The sequence below is a fragment of the Salvelinus namaycush genome, chromosome 26 (assembly GCF_016432855.1).
Source record: "Salvelinus namaycush isolate Seneca chromosome 26, SaNama_1.0, whole genome shotgun sequence".
NCBI lineage: Eukaryota > Metazoa > Chordata > Actinopteri > Salmoniformes > Salmonidae > Salvelinus > Salvelinus namaycush.
Window position 1 is genome coordinate 39,480,004 of NC_052332.1, and position 16,971 is coordinate 39,496,974.

The following is a 16,971-nucleotide window of genomic DNA, read 5'->3' on the forward strand; positions in this document are numbered from 1 at the left end:
ATGTTCCAACCGGAGAATTCCTTTGTCTTCAGAAATGCGATGGAACGCAAGCTACCTCTCAGGTGAATGCGCATGACCAGCTCGTGACCAGCTCGTGGCACTCTGCCAGACCTCTGACTCAATCCCCTCTCATTCCCCCCTCCTTCACAGTAGAAGCATCAATCAAGGTTCTATAGACTGTTGACATCTAGTGGAAGCCTTAGGAAGTGCAACATGACCCCATTTCCACTGTATCTTGGATCGGCAAAGAGTTGAAACACTACAAACCTCAGATTTCCCACTTCCTGGTTGGATTTTTTCTCAGGCTTTTGCCTGCCATATGAGTTCTGTTATACTCAGAGACATCATTCAAACGGTTTTGAAACTTCTGAGTGTTTTCTATCCAAATCTACTAATTATATGCATATTCTAGCTTTTAGGACAGAGTAGCAGGCAGTTTACTCTGGGCACCTTTTTATCCAACCTACTCAATACTGCCCCCCCTGTCCCAAAGAAGTGAAGGTCCCGGAACGCCCGGTCAGCAGCTGGTGACCACATGAACAGAACTTTGGGAGAGGTGGGTGCTGACAAGTGGGCTGCCAGTGTGCTGTAACCCCTGATACACGGCGATAAAGGGTGGAAAACACCAGGAAACAATGCAGCTGCACCCTGGACGTAGGCTGAGGCCAATCCACCACCGCTCTCAGGCATTTAAGCACCTGTGGGACGTGGAACATGTGTTATTTAGGGGAGAGGGAGAAGACAAGGATGTCATCAATGTAGACGAAGACGATCCGGTTCAACATGTCACAGAGAACATAATTTACCAGAGCCTGGAACACAGCAGGGGCATTTGTGAGGCCAAAAGGCATGACCATATACTCGTAGTGGCCGCTGGCCATCTTGAAGGCGGTCTTCCACTCGTCCCCCTCTCGTATCTGCACCAGGTGTTAAGCGTTCCGTAGATCCTGCTTGGAAAACACAGTGGCCCCTTGGAGCGGCTCGAAGGCCGAGGAAATTAGTGGTAGAGGGTAACGGTTCTTAACAGTAATGTCATTGAGTCCCCGGTAGTCAATGCACGAGCGCAGGGTCTTGTCCTTTTTCTCCACGAAGAAGAACCCTGCGCCTGTGGGAGAGGAAGAGGGATGTATAAATCCTGCAGCTAGGGAGTCCCCAATGTAGGTCTCCATAGCCTTGGTCTCCGGTCTCGACAGAGAGTACAGGCGTCCTCGGGGCGGCGTAGTGCTATGGAAAAGGTCAATCCCTTAGTCATAGGGTCGGTGCGGCAGAAGCGAAGTGGTCCGGGCTTTGCTGATCACCTCCCCGAGATTCTGGTACTCCGCGGGGATGGAGGAGAGGTCCTGGGCACCTTCCGAAACCTCAGGAAGACGTCCCAGGGCAGGTTGCGCTGACTTCAGACAATGGGCATGGCAGAACGGACTCCAGCCCATGATGGCACCAGCAGACCAGTTGATGAGGGGATTGTGTCACTGTGGAGCCAGGAGAATCCCAAAACTACTGGAATCTGAGGAGACTTGATGAACAGAAATGGAATAGTCTCGCTGTGATTCCCTGACACCAGTAGGTTGATGGGAGTGGTATTATGAGTGACCTGGCCTATAGAGCACCCGTCCAGCACTCCAACATCCATGGGAATGGAGAGGGGCTGAGTGGAGATGTTCAGCTCAGAAGCCAGGGTAGCGTCCAAAAAGCTCTCATCGGCCCCATAATCAATGAGGACCCGGAGAGATTTAGACTGGTTTCCCCACAGCAGAATGGCATGAAAAGGGGTGCGAGCAAGGGAAGCAGAAAAGTTCACCATATGGCCCACCGGAGTACTTGCCCCTACCGGTGAGCCTGATCTTTTAACCTCTCTAGGGTATGTGGGACGGTAGCGTCCCACCTCATCAACAGCCAGTGATACTGCAGGGCGCCAAATTCAAAACAACAGAAATCCCATAATTTAAATTTCTCAAACATACAAGTATTTTACACCATTTTAAAGATACACTTGTTGTAAATCCGGCCAAAGTGTCCGATTTCAAAAAGGTTTTACGACGAAAGCACACCAAACGATTATGTTAGGTATGAGCCAAGTCACAGAAAAAGACAGCCATTTTTCCAGTTAAAGAGAGGAGTAACAAAAAGCAGAAATAGAGATAAAATTAATCACTAACCTTTGAGGAGGGCTGAAGCTCGAAGACGAGGGCACATTCAGCTAGAAACGCCTGACAGGTGCTCAGCTCTCCACTGCTGCCTTCTGGGGGAGGTAAGCAGGGCTCCCGAGAAGGTGGAGTGACCGATGAGACGGCACTGCTAACAGCTGAGTTACTGAGGGGCTGTGGGGTTGCTGCCTCCCAGTCAACCCGTGGAATTGCTCCAGCAAAATTACCAACTCCCGGTCATGGCATTCAGCCAACGTTTGGACCCCCTCCATAAGGCCACGATGCAATTCTTCGTACCTACCAATGGTGGTTCCTTGGGAAGAGATGGCGTTGCGCAGCTGGCCCGGGTCTGCTGGATCAGTCATGGCCAGTTCGTACTATCACGTTTCGTAGGTAAGACCCAGATGCAGACAACGTCAAATTAACAACTGTTTATTAATCGAACAGGGGCAGGCAAAAGACAGGTCAAGGGCAAGCAGGGGTCAGTAATCCAGATAGGTGGGGAAAAGGTACAGGGCGGCAGGCAGGCTCAGGGTCAGGGTCAGGGTCAGGGTCAGGTTAGGCAGAAAAGGTACAGGCGGCAGGCAGGCTCAGGGTCAGGTTAGGCAGAAAAGGTCAAAACCTGGAAAACTAGAAAACAGGAATAATCGAGGGACAGGAACTGAGGGGAAAACGATGGTAGGCTTGATGAAACAAAACGAACTGGCAACAACAAACAGAGAACACAGGTATAAATACACAGGCGATAATGGGGAAGATGGGCGACACCTGGAGGGGGTTGAGACAAGCATAAAACAGGTGAAACAGATCAGGGTGTGACAATGGGGAAATAGTCTTTTGGTTTCACCCTCTGTCTGTTGGAGCACCTCTCTCTCTCTCTCTCTCTCTCTCTCTCTCTCTCTCTCTCTCTCCTCTCTCGCATCTCTCTCTCTCCCTCTCCTCTCGAGAGAGAGAGAGAGAGAGAAAAGAAAGAGAGAGAGAGAGAAGAAGAGAGAGAGAGAGAGAGAGAGAGAGAGAAGAGAGAAGAGAGAGAGAGAGAGGAGAGAGAGAGAGAGAGAGAGAGAGAGAGAGAGAGAGAGAGAGAGAGACCTCTATCGACTAATCTATCTGCACTCACTTCTCTCTCCCTCTCTTTCACTCTCTCTGTTTCTCTGTCTGTTGTAGCACCTCTCTCTCTCTCCAGACCTCTATCGACTAATCTACCTGCACTCTTCTCTCTCTCTCCCTCTCTTTCACTCTCTCTGTTTCTCTGTCTGTTGCAGCACCTCTCTCCAGACCTCTATCGACTAATCTACCTGCACTCACTTCTCTCTCTCTCCCTCTCTTTCACTCTCTCTGTTTCTCTGTCTGTTGCAGCACCTCTCTCTCCAGACCTCTATCGACTAATCTACCTGCACTCACTTCTCTCTCTCTCTCCCTCTCTTGCACTCTCTCTGTTTCTCTGTCTGTTGCAGCACCTCTCTCTCCAGACCTCTATCGACTAATCTACCTGCACTCACTTCTCTCTCTCTCTCCCTCTCTGGCACTCTCTCTGTTTCTCTCTCTCTCTCTCCCCCTTCTCTCTCTTTATCCTTCCATCTCTGAGGAGAAGAAAACAGTAGGCTGAACCCCTTGCTCTCCCAACCTGGAGACAGGAAGGATATACAGTATGTCCTTATATGGGCGTTCTGGGCTCGCTGGAAGTGTCATAAGCGCTGCTCTCTTGGAATAGTTTCCATAGCAACAGTATTTTGTTCCCCTAAGTGTAGCTAGATTGCCTCTCTGCAGAGCAACTAAGAGTTGTGTTTTTCATATGACTGACCTACTCCCTGACTGACTGACTGACTCAGTGACTGATTCACTGACTAACTGACTAACTGACTAACTGACTGACTGACTGACTGACTGACTGTTGAAGGAAATCGTTTCCTAAATGTTCGTTAACTTCTTATGGCTGCAGCCCGGTGTCGGTACACTTATGACAACAGCCACTTCAAGTGCAGGGCGCGAAATTCAAAATATATTTTTTTTAAATATTTAACTTTCACACATTAACAAGTCCAATACAGCAAATGAAAGGTACACATCTTGTGAATCCAGCCAACATGTCCTATTTTTAAAATGTTTTACAGCGAAAACAGCACGTATATTTATGTTAGCTCACCACCAAATACAAAAAAGGACAGACATTTTTCACAGCACAGGTGCATGCACAAAGCCAACCTAACTAACCAAGAACCAACCAAACTAACCACAAACAACTTCATCAGATGACAGTCTTATAACATGTTATTCAATAAATCTATGTTTTGTTCGAAAAATTGCATATTTCAGGTATAAATCATAGTTTACATGTAGCTACAATCAAAATTGCACCGAAAGCAGACAGAATAATTACAGACACCAACGTCAATATCTAAATACTCATCATAAAACATTTCTGAAAATACATAGTGTACAGCAAATGAAAGACAGGCATCTGGTGATTCCACCAATATTTCCGATTTATTAAGTTTTTTACAGCGAAACACAATATAGCGTTATATTAGCTTACCACAATAGCCAGAAACACAAGCCCTTCCCCAGCAGTAAAAGTTAGCGATCGTGACAAACCAGTAAAAGATATATAATTTTTAACTAACCTTGATATTCTTCATCAGATGACAGTCCTATAACATCAGGTTATACATACACTTATGTTTTGTTTGAAAATGTGCATATTTAGAGCTGAAATCAATGGTTATACATTGTGCTAACTTAGCTACTTTTTCCCACAACGTCCAGATTTTTTTCTGACACTTTTTCTGATACACATATTCTGACCAAATAGCTATTCATAAACATAACTAAAAAATACATGTTGTATAGGAAATGATAGATCCATTAGTTCTTAATGAAATCGCAGTGTTAGAATTCTAAAAAATAACTTCATTACGACATCCAGCTTCGGTATAGCTAGATACCCAAAAGTTGGGCGCCGACGACTAATTCACATGTACGCAATATATGAAATACATCATAAATGTTTCTTACTTTTCTGATCTTTCATCAAATGTTGGACAGGTCCTTTGTCGGGAACAATCGTTGTTTGGATTTAGAACGGCCACTTTCCCTCTCGATTTAGCAAGCACACTAGCCAAGTGGCACGAATCTCTCCATCGTCAACAAAGTCAGAGAACGGAACACGGCAAAACTCCCGAAAAATTTCAATAATCTGATTAAACTATATTGAAAAAACATACTTTACGATGATATGGTCACATGTATAAAATAAAATCAAAGCCGGAGATAGTAGTCCGCCTATAACGGCAGCTAAACAAGGCAAATCCAGGTACCTCCTCGCGCTCTCCAGAAAACAGGAAATGGGGGACACGTCATACAAAGAGCTTGTATTCCACTTCAGACCAAGATAAACACTCAATTTCTTCTCTCACCGCCTCTTGACATCCAGGGAAGGTCTATGAAGTGCATTGTATACTAATACGTATCATGCCCATTTATAGGCAGGAAGTAGAACAGAGCCTCGATTTCAGACTTTCCACTTCCTGGTCAGGAAGTTTGTGCCAAATGAGTTCTGTTTGACTCATAGATATAATTCAAACGGTTTTAGAAACTAGAGAGTGTTTTCTATCCAATAGTAATAATAATATGCATATTGTACGAGCAAGAATTGAGTACGAGGCCGTTTGAAATGGGCACCTTTTATCTGGCTACTCAATACTGCCCCTGCAGCCCAAACAGGTTAACCAATTTAATTATAATAAAGCAAACACTCTGTCCGTTTCTAAGAATTTGTAAGATCCTTATTTGCATAAAATAGACAAAGACCAGCCACCAAATTAATCAATAGCGTTTATTCTCGAGAGATCTCTGACGTGCATATACAAAACCGTTATTTTTATCCCTTCTATTACTATCGCACATACATACACACTAATCTGGATTATCTCCTGAAGTCTCACCACAGTTTATTACCACTTAGCTGACAGTTCCAGTCCCCACCCCCCCAGATATGGAAAACCTAGAGGGGTTTTTGCTGTCTTCCCTTATCTCCACAGAGTTATAGCTTAGTCGGTTCAAACATAGGTTAATGATCCACTTAGTTTTCTTTAGGTACACACAGACATTCCTTTCTCCCCCTGTACATGCTACATAACCTCTAATCCTAATGGTTAAGCTTCTGGGTAGGATTAATGAATCATTTATCTTAAACCTTGATAAAATATCTTAACACTGACTGACTGACTCACTGACTGACTGGCTGACTGAATCACTCACTGACTCACTGACTGATTGACTGACTGACTGACTGACTCACTGACTGATTGACTGACTGACTGACTCACTGACTGACTCACTGACTAACTCACTGACTGACTGACTGCCTCACTGACTGATTGACTGACTGACTGACTCACTCAATGACTCACTGACTAACTCACTGACTGACTGACTGCCTCACTGACTGACTCACTGACTGACTGGCTGACTGACTGACTCACTGACTGACTCACCCACTGACTCACCGACTAACTCACTGACTGACTGACTGCCTCACTGACTGACTCACTGACTGATTGACAGACTCACCGACTAACTCACTGACTGACTGACTGCCTCACTGACTGACTCACTGACTGATTGACAGACTCACTGACTGACTCACTGACTGACTGGCTGACTGACTCACTGTTTCTAATATATATATATATATATATATATCATTAAACAGCAGTAGTAAAGTAACAATAGCGAGGCTATACACAGGGGGATACCGGTACAGAGTCAATGTGGAGGCTATATACAGGGGGTACCGGTACAGAGTCAATGTGGAGGCTATATACACAGGGGGATACCGGTACAGAGTCAATGTGGAGGCTATATACAGGGGGTACCAGTACAGAGTCAATGTGGAGACTATATACAGGGAGTACCGGTACAGAGTCAATGTGGAGGCTATATACAGGGGGTACCGGTACAGAGTCAATGTGGAGGCTATATACAGGGGGTACCAGTATAGAGTCAATGTGGAGGCTATATACAGGGTGTTACGGTACAGAGTCAATGTGGAGGCTATATACAGGGGGTACCGGTACAGAGTCAATGTGGAGGCTATATACAGGGGGTACCAGTACAGAATCAATGTGGAGGCTATATACAGGGGGTACCGGTACAGAGTCAATGTGGAGGCTATATACAGGGGGTACCGGTACAGAGTCAATGTGGAGGCTATATACAGGGGGTACCAGTACAGAGTCAATGTGGAGACTATATACAGGGGGTACCGGTACAGAGTCAATGTGCGGGGGCACTGGTTAGTCGAGGTAATTGAGGTAATATGTACATGTAGGTGGATTTATTAAAGTGACTATGCATAGATAATAACAGAGAGTAGCAGCAGTGTAAAAGAAGCGGGGGGGGGGGGGACAATGCAAATAGTCTGGGTAGCCATTTGATTAGCAGTTCACGAGTGTTATGGCTTGGGGGTAGAAGCTGTTAATAAGCCTTTTTGACCTAGACTTGGCGCTCCGGTACCGCTTGCCGTGCGGTAGCAGAGAGAACAGTCTATGACTATTCTTTGACAATTTTTAGGGCCTTCCTTTGACTCTGCCTGGTATAGAGGTCCTGGATGGCATGAAGCTTAGCCCCAGTGATGTACTGGGCCGTACGCACTCCCCTCTGTAATGCCTTGCGGTCTGAGGGAGAGCTGTTGCCATACCAGGCAGTGATACAACCCGTCAGGATGCTGTCAATGGTGCAGCTGTAGAACCTTTTGAGGCTCTGAGAACCCATGCCAAAAAGAGTCTTTGTCGTGCCCTCTTCACGACTGTCTTGGTGTGTTTGGTGATAATTTGTTGGTGATGTGGACACCGAGGAACTTGAAGCTCTCAACCTGCTCCAATGCAGCCCCGTCGATGAGAATGGGGGCGTGCTCAGTCCTCCTTCTCCTGCAGTCCACAATCATCTCCTTTGTCTTGATCACGTTGAGGGAGAGGTTGTTGTCCTGGCACCACACTGCCAGGTCTTTGATCTCCTCCCTATAGGCTGTCTCGTAGTTGTTGGTGATCAGGCCTACCACTGTTGTGTTGTCAGCAAACTTAATGATGGTGTTGGAGTCGTGCTTGGCCATGCAGTCATTAGTGAACAGGGAGTAGAGGAGGGGACTAAGCATGCACCCCTGAGAGGGCCCCGTGTTGAGGATCAGCGTGGCAGAGGTGTTGTTACCTACCCTCACCACCTGGGTGCGGCCCGTCAGGAAGTCCAGGATCCAGTTGCAGAAAGAGGTGTTTAGTCCTAGGGTCTTTAGCTTAGTGATGAGCTTTGAGGGAACTATGGTGTTAAACGTTGAGCTGTAGTCAATGAATATTATTCTCACATAGATGTTCCTTTTGTCCAGGTGGGAAAGGGCAATAGAGATTGCATCATCTGTGGATCTGTGTGGGCGTTATGCAAATGGAGGGCGGTCTACGGTATTTATTCCTTTATAATGCCATAGTATTGCTTCCTTTATAAAGACATAGTATTTATTATTTTATAAAGCCATAGTATGTATTATTTTATAAAGCCATAGTATTTATTCCTTTATAAAGACATAGTATTTATTATTTTATAAAGACAGTATGTATTCCTTTATAAAGACAGTATGTATTTCTTTATAAAAACATAGTATTTATTCCTTTATAAAGACATAGTATTTATTCCTTTATAAAGACATAGTATTTATTATTTTATAAAAACATAGTATTTATTCCTTTATAAAGACATTATTTATTCCTTTATAAAGACAGTATTTTTCCTTTATAAAGACAGTATTTATTCATTTAATAAGAAATTATTTATTAATTTAATAAGAGAGTATTTATTCCTTTAATAAGACAGTATTTATTATTTCAAAAAGACATAGTATGTATTATATTAAAAATAGAGTATTTATTCCTTTATAAAGCCATAGTATTTATTATTTTATAAAGACATAGTATTTATTCCTTTATAAACACATTATTTATTCCTTTATAAAGACAGTATTTTGTCCTTTATAAAGACATAGTATTTATTCCTTTATAAAGACAGTATTTATTCCTTTATAAAGACAGTATTTATTCCTTTATAAAGACAGTATTTATTTATTTAATAAGACATTATTTATTCATTTAATAAGAGAGTATTTATTCCTTTAATAAGACAGTATTTATTATTTTTAAAAGACAGTATTTATTATTTCAAAAAGACATAGTATTTATTATTTTAAAAATACAGTATTTATTATTTTAAAAATACAGTATTTATTCCTCTATAAAGCCATAGTAGGTATTATTTTATAAAGACAGTATTTATTCCTTTATAAAGACATGGTATTTATTATTTTATAAAGACATGGTATTTATTATTTTATAAAGACATAGTATTTGCTTCACATGTGTGCTCTTTTGCACTTTTTATCCATTGTCGTGTTTATCCATTTTCATAATTTGACAATGTGTCTTGCTATAGGTTGTCATGTTAGAGGTTCTTCAAAATGAACCGTTTTGCTACGTTAATTCTTCTTAAGACCCGCCTAAAAACAGCCAATCCACCTGGGCCTACAGTTTGTGTCATAAGGGAGGTTGGGTTCATTTGCATACAGGGAGAGACCAGTGAATCTGGTCATAATATGGACACAGTGGGCTTATAAGAGACATGTTTCATTACCATGTGTAGACGCAACAAATCTCCATCAGATAGTGATCAGATCATCTTGATCAGATGACAACAACCACATGTTAATGTAAATGTGTAACCACGACTAGAGAGAGGACAGAAGACAGGGAGAGGATGAGGAGAAGACAAGAAGGTAGACAGAGAGAGGGAGAGGAGGAGGAGAAGAGAGGAGGGTAGACAAAGAGATGGAGAGAGCAGAGGAGGAGGAGGAAGAGAGAGGAGAGAGGAGGGTAGACAGAGAGAGGGAGAGAGCAGAGGAGGAGGAGGAGGAGAGAGGAGGGTAGACAGAGAGATGGAGAGAGCAGAGGAGGAGGAGGAGGGTAGACAGAGAGATGGAGAGAGCAGAGGAGGAGGAGGAGGGTAGACAGAGAGATGGAGAGAGCAGAGGAGGAGGAGGAGCAGAGAGGAGAGAGGAGGGTAGACAGAGAGATGGAGAGAGCAGAGGAGGAGGAGGGTAGACAGAGAGATGGAGAGAGCAGAGGAGGAGGAGGAGGGTAGACAAAGAGATGGAGAGAGCAGAGGAGGAGGAGGGTAGACAGAGAGATAGAGAGAGCAGAGCAGGAGAAGAGAGGAGAGAGGAGGGTAGACAGAGAGATGGAGAAGGCAGAGGAGGAGGAGAGAGTAGGGTAGACAGAGAGATGGAGAGAGCAGAGGAGGGGTGAAAATGATAGAAGAGATGTGAAACTAATTTACAACACCAACCAGGCTCCCCCTTCTCTCCCCCATTCTCTCCCCCTTTCTCTCCCCCATTTTCTCCCCCCTTCTCTCCTGACTTCCTAGTGCTGCCATGGCAACTACTGGGAGTGTTGGCTGGTTCTATAATGAGTCTTTGTCTTCAGACAAACAGACAAACAGACACTACCGTGGCTACAGACAGACCAGCAGACAGACAGACAGACACTGTCGTGGCTACAGACAGACAGACAGACACTACCGTGGCGACAGACAGACAGACAGACAGACAGACAGACACTACCGTGGCTACAGACAGACCAGCAGACAGACAGACACGATCATGGCAACAGACAGACCAGCAGATAGACAGACAGATACTGTCGTGGCTGCAGACAGACCAGCAGACAGACAGACAGACACTGTCGTGGCTACAGACAGACCAGCAGACAGACAGACAGACAGACACGACCATGGCAACGGACAGACCAGCAGATAGACAGACAGATACTGTCGTGGCTGCAGACAGACCAGCAGACAGACAGACAGACAGACACGATCATGGCAACAGACAGACCAGCAGACAGACAGACAGACACTACCGTGGCTACAGACAGACCAACAGACAGACAGACAGACACGATCATGGCAACAGACAGACCAGCAGACAGACAGACAGACAGACACTGTCGTGGCTACAGACAGACCAGCAGACAGACAGACAGACAGACAGACAGACAGACAGACAGACAGACAGACAGACAGACAGACAGACAGACACGACCATGGCAACAGACAGACCAGCAGATAGACAGACAGATACTGTCGTGGCTGCAGACAGACTAGCAGACAGACAGACAGACAGACACGATCATGGCAACAGACAGACAGACAGACAGACACTGTCGTGGCTACAGACAGACCAGCAGACAGACAGACAGACAGACACGATCATGGCAACAGACAGACAGACAGACAGACAGACAGACAGACAGACAGACAGACAGACAGGCAGACAGGCAGACAGGCAGACACTACCGTGGCTACAGACAGACCAGCAGACAGACAGACAGACAAGATCATGGCAACAGACAGACAGACAGACAGACAGACAGACACTGTCGTGGCTGCAGACAGACTAGCAGACAGACAGACAGACAGACAGACACGACCATGGCAACAGACAGACCAGCAGATAGACAGACAGATACTGTCGTGGCTGCAGACAGACCAGCAGACAGACAGACAGACACTGTCGTGGCTACAGACAGACTAGCAGACAAACAGACAGACAGACACTGTCGTGGCTACAGACAGACTAGCAGACAGACAGACACTGTCGTGGCTACAGACAGACTAGCAGACAGACAGACAGACAGACACTGTCGTGGCTACAGACAGACTAGCAGACAGACAGACACTGTCGTGGCTACAGACAGACTAGCAGACAGACAGACAGACAGACACTATCGTAGCTACAGACAGACTAGCAGACAGACAGACACTATCGTAGCTATAGAGATGAACAGATCACAGAGAGGAGAGCAGAGAAGCAGTGGGATAGATGAGAGGATTCTCCTTCACTCCAGGATTAGTTCTATACGTTCTATACAGTATATCAGCAATGATAGTGCTGAAGATGTGTGTATTAAATTGTTCTCTCTTGGTCTCTCTGTCTTTCCTCTCTCTCTCTTTCTCTCTCTCTCCAGGAGTCTCAGGGTTCATCTATCTCTCTGGCCTCTACCAAAGTCTGTAGCTCCATGGAAGAGGGGGATGGAGGTAAAGAAGGAAGGGTCCCTCCATCTCTTTCTCTCTCTGTCTTCCCTCTCTCTCTCTCTCTCTCCCTCTCTCTCTCTCTCTCTCTCTTTCTTCCTCCCATCTTCTTTTCTCTTTTGTTCTCCTTGACCCCCACTCTGTCTAACTTCCCCTCTCCATTACTCTCTCTCTCTCTTTATCTTTGAAATTACTGCTTCATATCATAACACCTCTCTCTCTCTCTCTCTCTCCCTCCGTCCCTCCCTCCCTCCTCCAGCTGAGTCTATAGTAGAGGATGATATCCCTGCGGTGCCTGCCTCCATATCGGAGCGCTACAGAGTGGGACGTATGTTGGGAGACGGTAACTTTGCGGTGGTCCGGGAATGTGTGGAACACTCCACAGGCAGGGAATACGCCCTGAAAATCATTAACAAGGGCCGATGCCGGGGGAAGGTGAGGAGGGAAGGGGGTTAAGGTGAGGGGGGGAAATGGTAACAGGGGGATTAACAGGGGGGGTAACAGGGGAAAAGGGAAGGGGGTAACAGGGGGGGTAATGGGCAATGTTTCAGGGGAAGGGGTTAACAGGGGACAAGGTGAGGGGGGAAGGGGTTAACAGGGGACAAGATGAGGGGGAAGGGGTTAACAGGGGACAAGATGAGGGGGGAAGGGGTTAACAGGGGGCGAGATGAGGGGGGAAGGGGTTAACAGGGGGCAAGATGAGGGGGGAAGGGGTTAACAGGGGAAAAGGTGAGGGGGGAAGGGGTTAACAGGGGACAAGATGAGGGGGGAAGGGGTTAACAGGGGGCAAGATGAGGGGGGAAGGGGTTAACAGGGGGCAAGATGAGGGGGGAAGGGGTTAACAGGGGACAAGATGAGGGGGGAAGGGGTTAACAGGGGGCAAGATGAGGGGGGAAGGGGTTAACAGGGGGCAAGATGAGGGTGGAAGGGGTTAACAGGGGGCAAGATGAGGGGGGAAGGGGTTAACAGGGGACAAGATGAGGGGGGAAGGGGTTAACAGGGGGAGAGATGAGGGGGGAAGGGGTTAACAGGGGGCAAGATGAGGGGGGAAGGGGTTAACAGGGGGCAAGATGAGGGGGGAAGGGGTTAACAGGGGGCAAGATGAGGGGGAAGGGGTTAACAGGGGACAAGATGAGGGGGGAAGGGGTTAACAGGGGGCAAGATGAGGGGGGAAGGGGTTAACAGGGGGCAAGATGAGGGGGGAAGGGGTTAACAGGGGGCAAGATGAGGGGGGAAGGGGTTAACAGGGGGCAAGATGAGGGGGGAAGGGGTTAACAGGGGGCGAGATGAGGGGGGAAGGGCTTAACAGGGGGCAAGATGAGGGGGGAAGGGGTTAACAGGGGGCAAGATGAGGGGGGAAGGGGTTAACAGGGGGCGAGATGAGGGGGGAAGGGGTTAACAGGGGACAAGATGAGGGGGGAAGGGGTTAACAGGGGGCGAGATGAGGGGGGAAGGGGTTAACAGGGGACAAGATGAGGGGGGAAGGGGTTAACAGGGGACAAGATGAGGGGGGAAGGGGTTAACAGGGGGCAAGATGAGGGGGGAAGGGGTTAACAGGGGGCAAGGTGATGGGGGAATGGGTTAACAGGGGACAAGATGAGGGGGGGAAGGGGTTAACAGGGGGCGAGATGAGGGGGGAAGGGGTTAACAGGGGGCAAGATGAGGGGGGAAGGGGTTAACAGGGGAAAAGGTGAGGGGGGAAGGGGTTAACAGGGGACAAGATGAGGGGGGAAGGGGTTAACAGGGGGCAAGATGAGGGGGGAAGGGGTTAACAGGGGGCAAGATGAGGGGGGAAGGGGTTAACAGGGGACAAGATGAGGGGGGAAGGGGTTAACAGGGGGCAAGATGAGGGGGGAAGGGGTTAACAGGGGGCAAGATGAGGGTGGAAGGGGTTAACAGGGGGCAAGATGAGGGGGGAAGGGGTTAACAGGGGACAAGATGAGGGGGGAAGGGGTTAACAGGGGGAGAGATGAGGGGGGAAGGGGTTAACAGGGGGCAAGATGAGGGGGGAAGGGGTTAACAGGGGGCAAGATGAGGGGGGAAGGGGTTAACAGGGGGCAAGATGAGGGGGAAGGGGTTAACAGGGGACAAGATGAGGGGGGAAGGGGTTAACAGGGGGCAAGATGAGGGGGGAAGGGGTTAACAGGGGGCAAGATGAGGGGGGAAGGGGTTAACAGGGGGCAAGATGAGGGGGGAAGGGGTTAACAGGGGGCAAGATGAGGGGGGAAGGGGTTAACAGGGGGCGAGATGAGGGGGGAAGGGCTTAACAGGGGGCAAGATGAGGGGGGAAGGGGTTAACAGGGGGCAAGATGAGGGGGGAAGGGGTTAACAGGGGGCGAGATGAGGGGGGAAGGGGTTAACAGGGGACAAGATGAGGGGGGAAGGGGTTAACAGGGGGCGAGATGAGGGGGGAAGGGGTTAACAGGGGACAAGATGAGGGGGGAAGGGGTTAACAGGGGACAAGATGAGGGGGGAAGGGGTTAACAGGGGGCAAGATGAGGGGGGAAGGGGTTAACAGGGGGCAAGGTGATGGGGGAATGGGTTAACAGGGGACAAGATGAGGGGGGAAGGGGTTAACAGGGGGCGAGATGAGGGGGGAAGGGGTTAACAGGGGACAAGATGAGGGGGGAAGGGGTTAACAGGGGACAAGATGAGGGGGGAAGGGGTTAACAGGGGGAGAGATGAGGGGGGAAGGGGTTAACAGGGGGCAAGGTGAGGGGGGAAGGGGTTAACAGGGGACAAGATGAGGGGGGAAGGGGTTAACAGGGGGCGAGATGAGGGGGGAAGGGGTTAACAGGGGGCAAGGTGAGGGGGGAAGGGGTTAACAGGGGACAAGATGAGGGGGGAAGGGGTTAACAGGGGGCGAGATGAGGGGGAAAGGGGTTAACAGGGGACAAGATGAGGGGGGAAGGGGTTAACAGGGGACAAGATGAGGGGGGAAGGGGTTAACAGGGGGAGAGATGAGGGGGGAAGGGGTTAACAGGGGGCAAGGTGAGGGGGGAAGGGGTTAACAGGGGGCAAGATGAGGGGGGAAGGGGTTAACAGGGGCAAGGTGAGGGGGGAAGGGGTTAACAGGGGACAAGGTGAGGGGGGAAGGGGTTAACAGGGGACAAGGTGAGGGGGGAAGGGGTTAACAGGGGGCAAGATGAGGGGGGAAGGGGTTAACAGGGGGCAAGATGAGGGGGGAAGGGGTTAACAGGGGGCAAGATGAGGGGGGAAGGGGTTAACAGGGGACAAGGTGAGGGGGGAAGGGGTTAACAGGGGGCAAGATGAGGGGGGAAGGGGTTAACAGGGGGCGAGATGAGGGGGGAAGGGGTTAACAGGGGACAAGATGAGGGGGGAAGGGGTTAACAGGGGACAAGATGAGGGGGGAAGGGGTTAACAGGGGGCAAGATGAGGGGGGAAGGGGTTAACAGGGGGCAAGGTGAGGGGGGAAGGGGTTAACAGGGGACAAGATGAGGGGGGAAGGGGTTAACAGGGGGCGAGATGAGGGGGGAAGGGGTTAACAGGGGACAAGATGAGGGGGGAAGGGGTTAACAGGGGTAGAGATGAGGGGGGAAGGGGTTAACAGGGGGCAAGGTGAGGGGGGAAGGGGTTAACAGGGGACAAGATGAGGGGGGAAGGGGTTAACAGGGGGCGAGATGAGGGGGGAAGGGGTTAACAGGGGGCAAGGTGAGGGGGGAAGGGGTTAACAGGGGACAAGATGAGGGGGGAAGGGGTTAACAGGGGGCGAGATGAGGGGGAAAGGGGTTAACAGGGGACAAGATGAGGGGGGAAGGGGTTAACAGGGGACAAGATGAGGGGGGAAGTGGTTAACAGGGGGAGAGATGAGGGGGGAAGGGGTTAACAGGGGGCAAGGTGAGGGGGGAAGGGGTTAACAGGGGGCAAGATGAGGGGGGAAGGGGTTAACAGGGGCAAGGTGAGGGGGGAAGGGGTTAACAGGGGACAAGGTGAGGGGGGAAGGGGTTAACAGGGGACAAGGTGAGGGGGGAAGGGGTTAACAGGGGGCAAGATGAGGGGGGAAGGGGTTAACAGGGGGCAAGATGAGGGGGGAAGGGGTTAACAGGGGGCAAGATGAGGGGGGAAGGGGTTAACAGGGGACAAGGTGAGGGGGGAAGGGGTTAACAGGGGAAAAGGTGAGGGGGGAAGGGGTTAACAGGGGGCAAGATGAGGGGGGAAGTGGTTAACAGGGGGCAAGATGAGGGGGGAAGGGGTTAACAGGGGGCAAGATGAGGGGGGAAGGGGTTAACAGTGGACAAGATGAGGGGGGAAGGGGTTAACAGGGGAAAAGGTGAGGGGGGAAGGGGTTAACAGGGGACAAGATGAGGGGGGAAGGGGTTAACAGGGGGCAAGATGAGGGGGGAAGGGGTTAACAGGGGGCAAGATGAGGGGGAAGGGGTTAACAGGGGACAAGATGAGGGGGAAGGGGTTAACAGGGGGCAAGATGAGGGGGGAAGGGGTTAACAGGGGGCAAGATGAGGGGGGAAGGGGTTAACAGGGGGCAAGATGAGGGGGGAAGGGGTTAACAGGGGGCAAGATGAGGGGGGAAGGGGTTAACAGGGGGCGAGATGATGGGGGAAGGGGTTAACAGGGGGCAAGATGAGGGGGAAGGGGTTAACAGGGGGCAAGATGAGGGGGGAAGGGGTTAACAGGGGGCGAGATGAGGGGGGAAGGGGTTAACAGGGGGCAAGGTGAGGGGGGAAGG

The 16,971-nt window shown here is 49.1% G+C and overlaps 1 protein-coding gene across 1 annotated transcript in view; it reads left to right on the forward strand.

The window, feature by feature from the left end:
- Positions 1 to 16,971, forward strand: part of dclk1a (doublecortin-like kinase 1a) — an 85,432-nt gene that overhangs the window by 35,925 nt on the left and 32,536 nt on the right. Inside the window, exons 3-4 of the mRNA XM_038965541.1 lie at positions 12,203 to 12,272; positions 12,526 to 12,701. Coding sequence (XP_038821469.1) covers positions 12,203 to 12,272; positions 12,526 to 12,701 — 246 coding nt within the window. The remainder of the gene's footprint in view (positions 1 to 12,202; positions 12,273 to 12,525; positions 12,702 to 16,971) is intronic.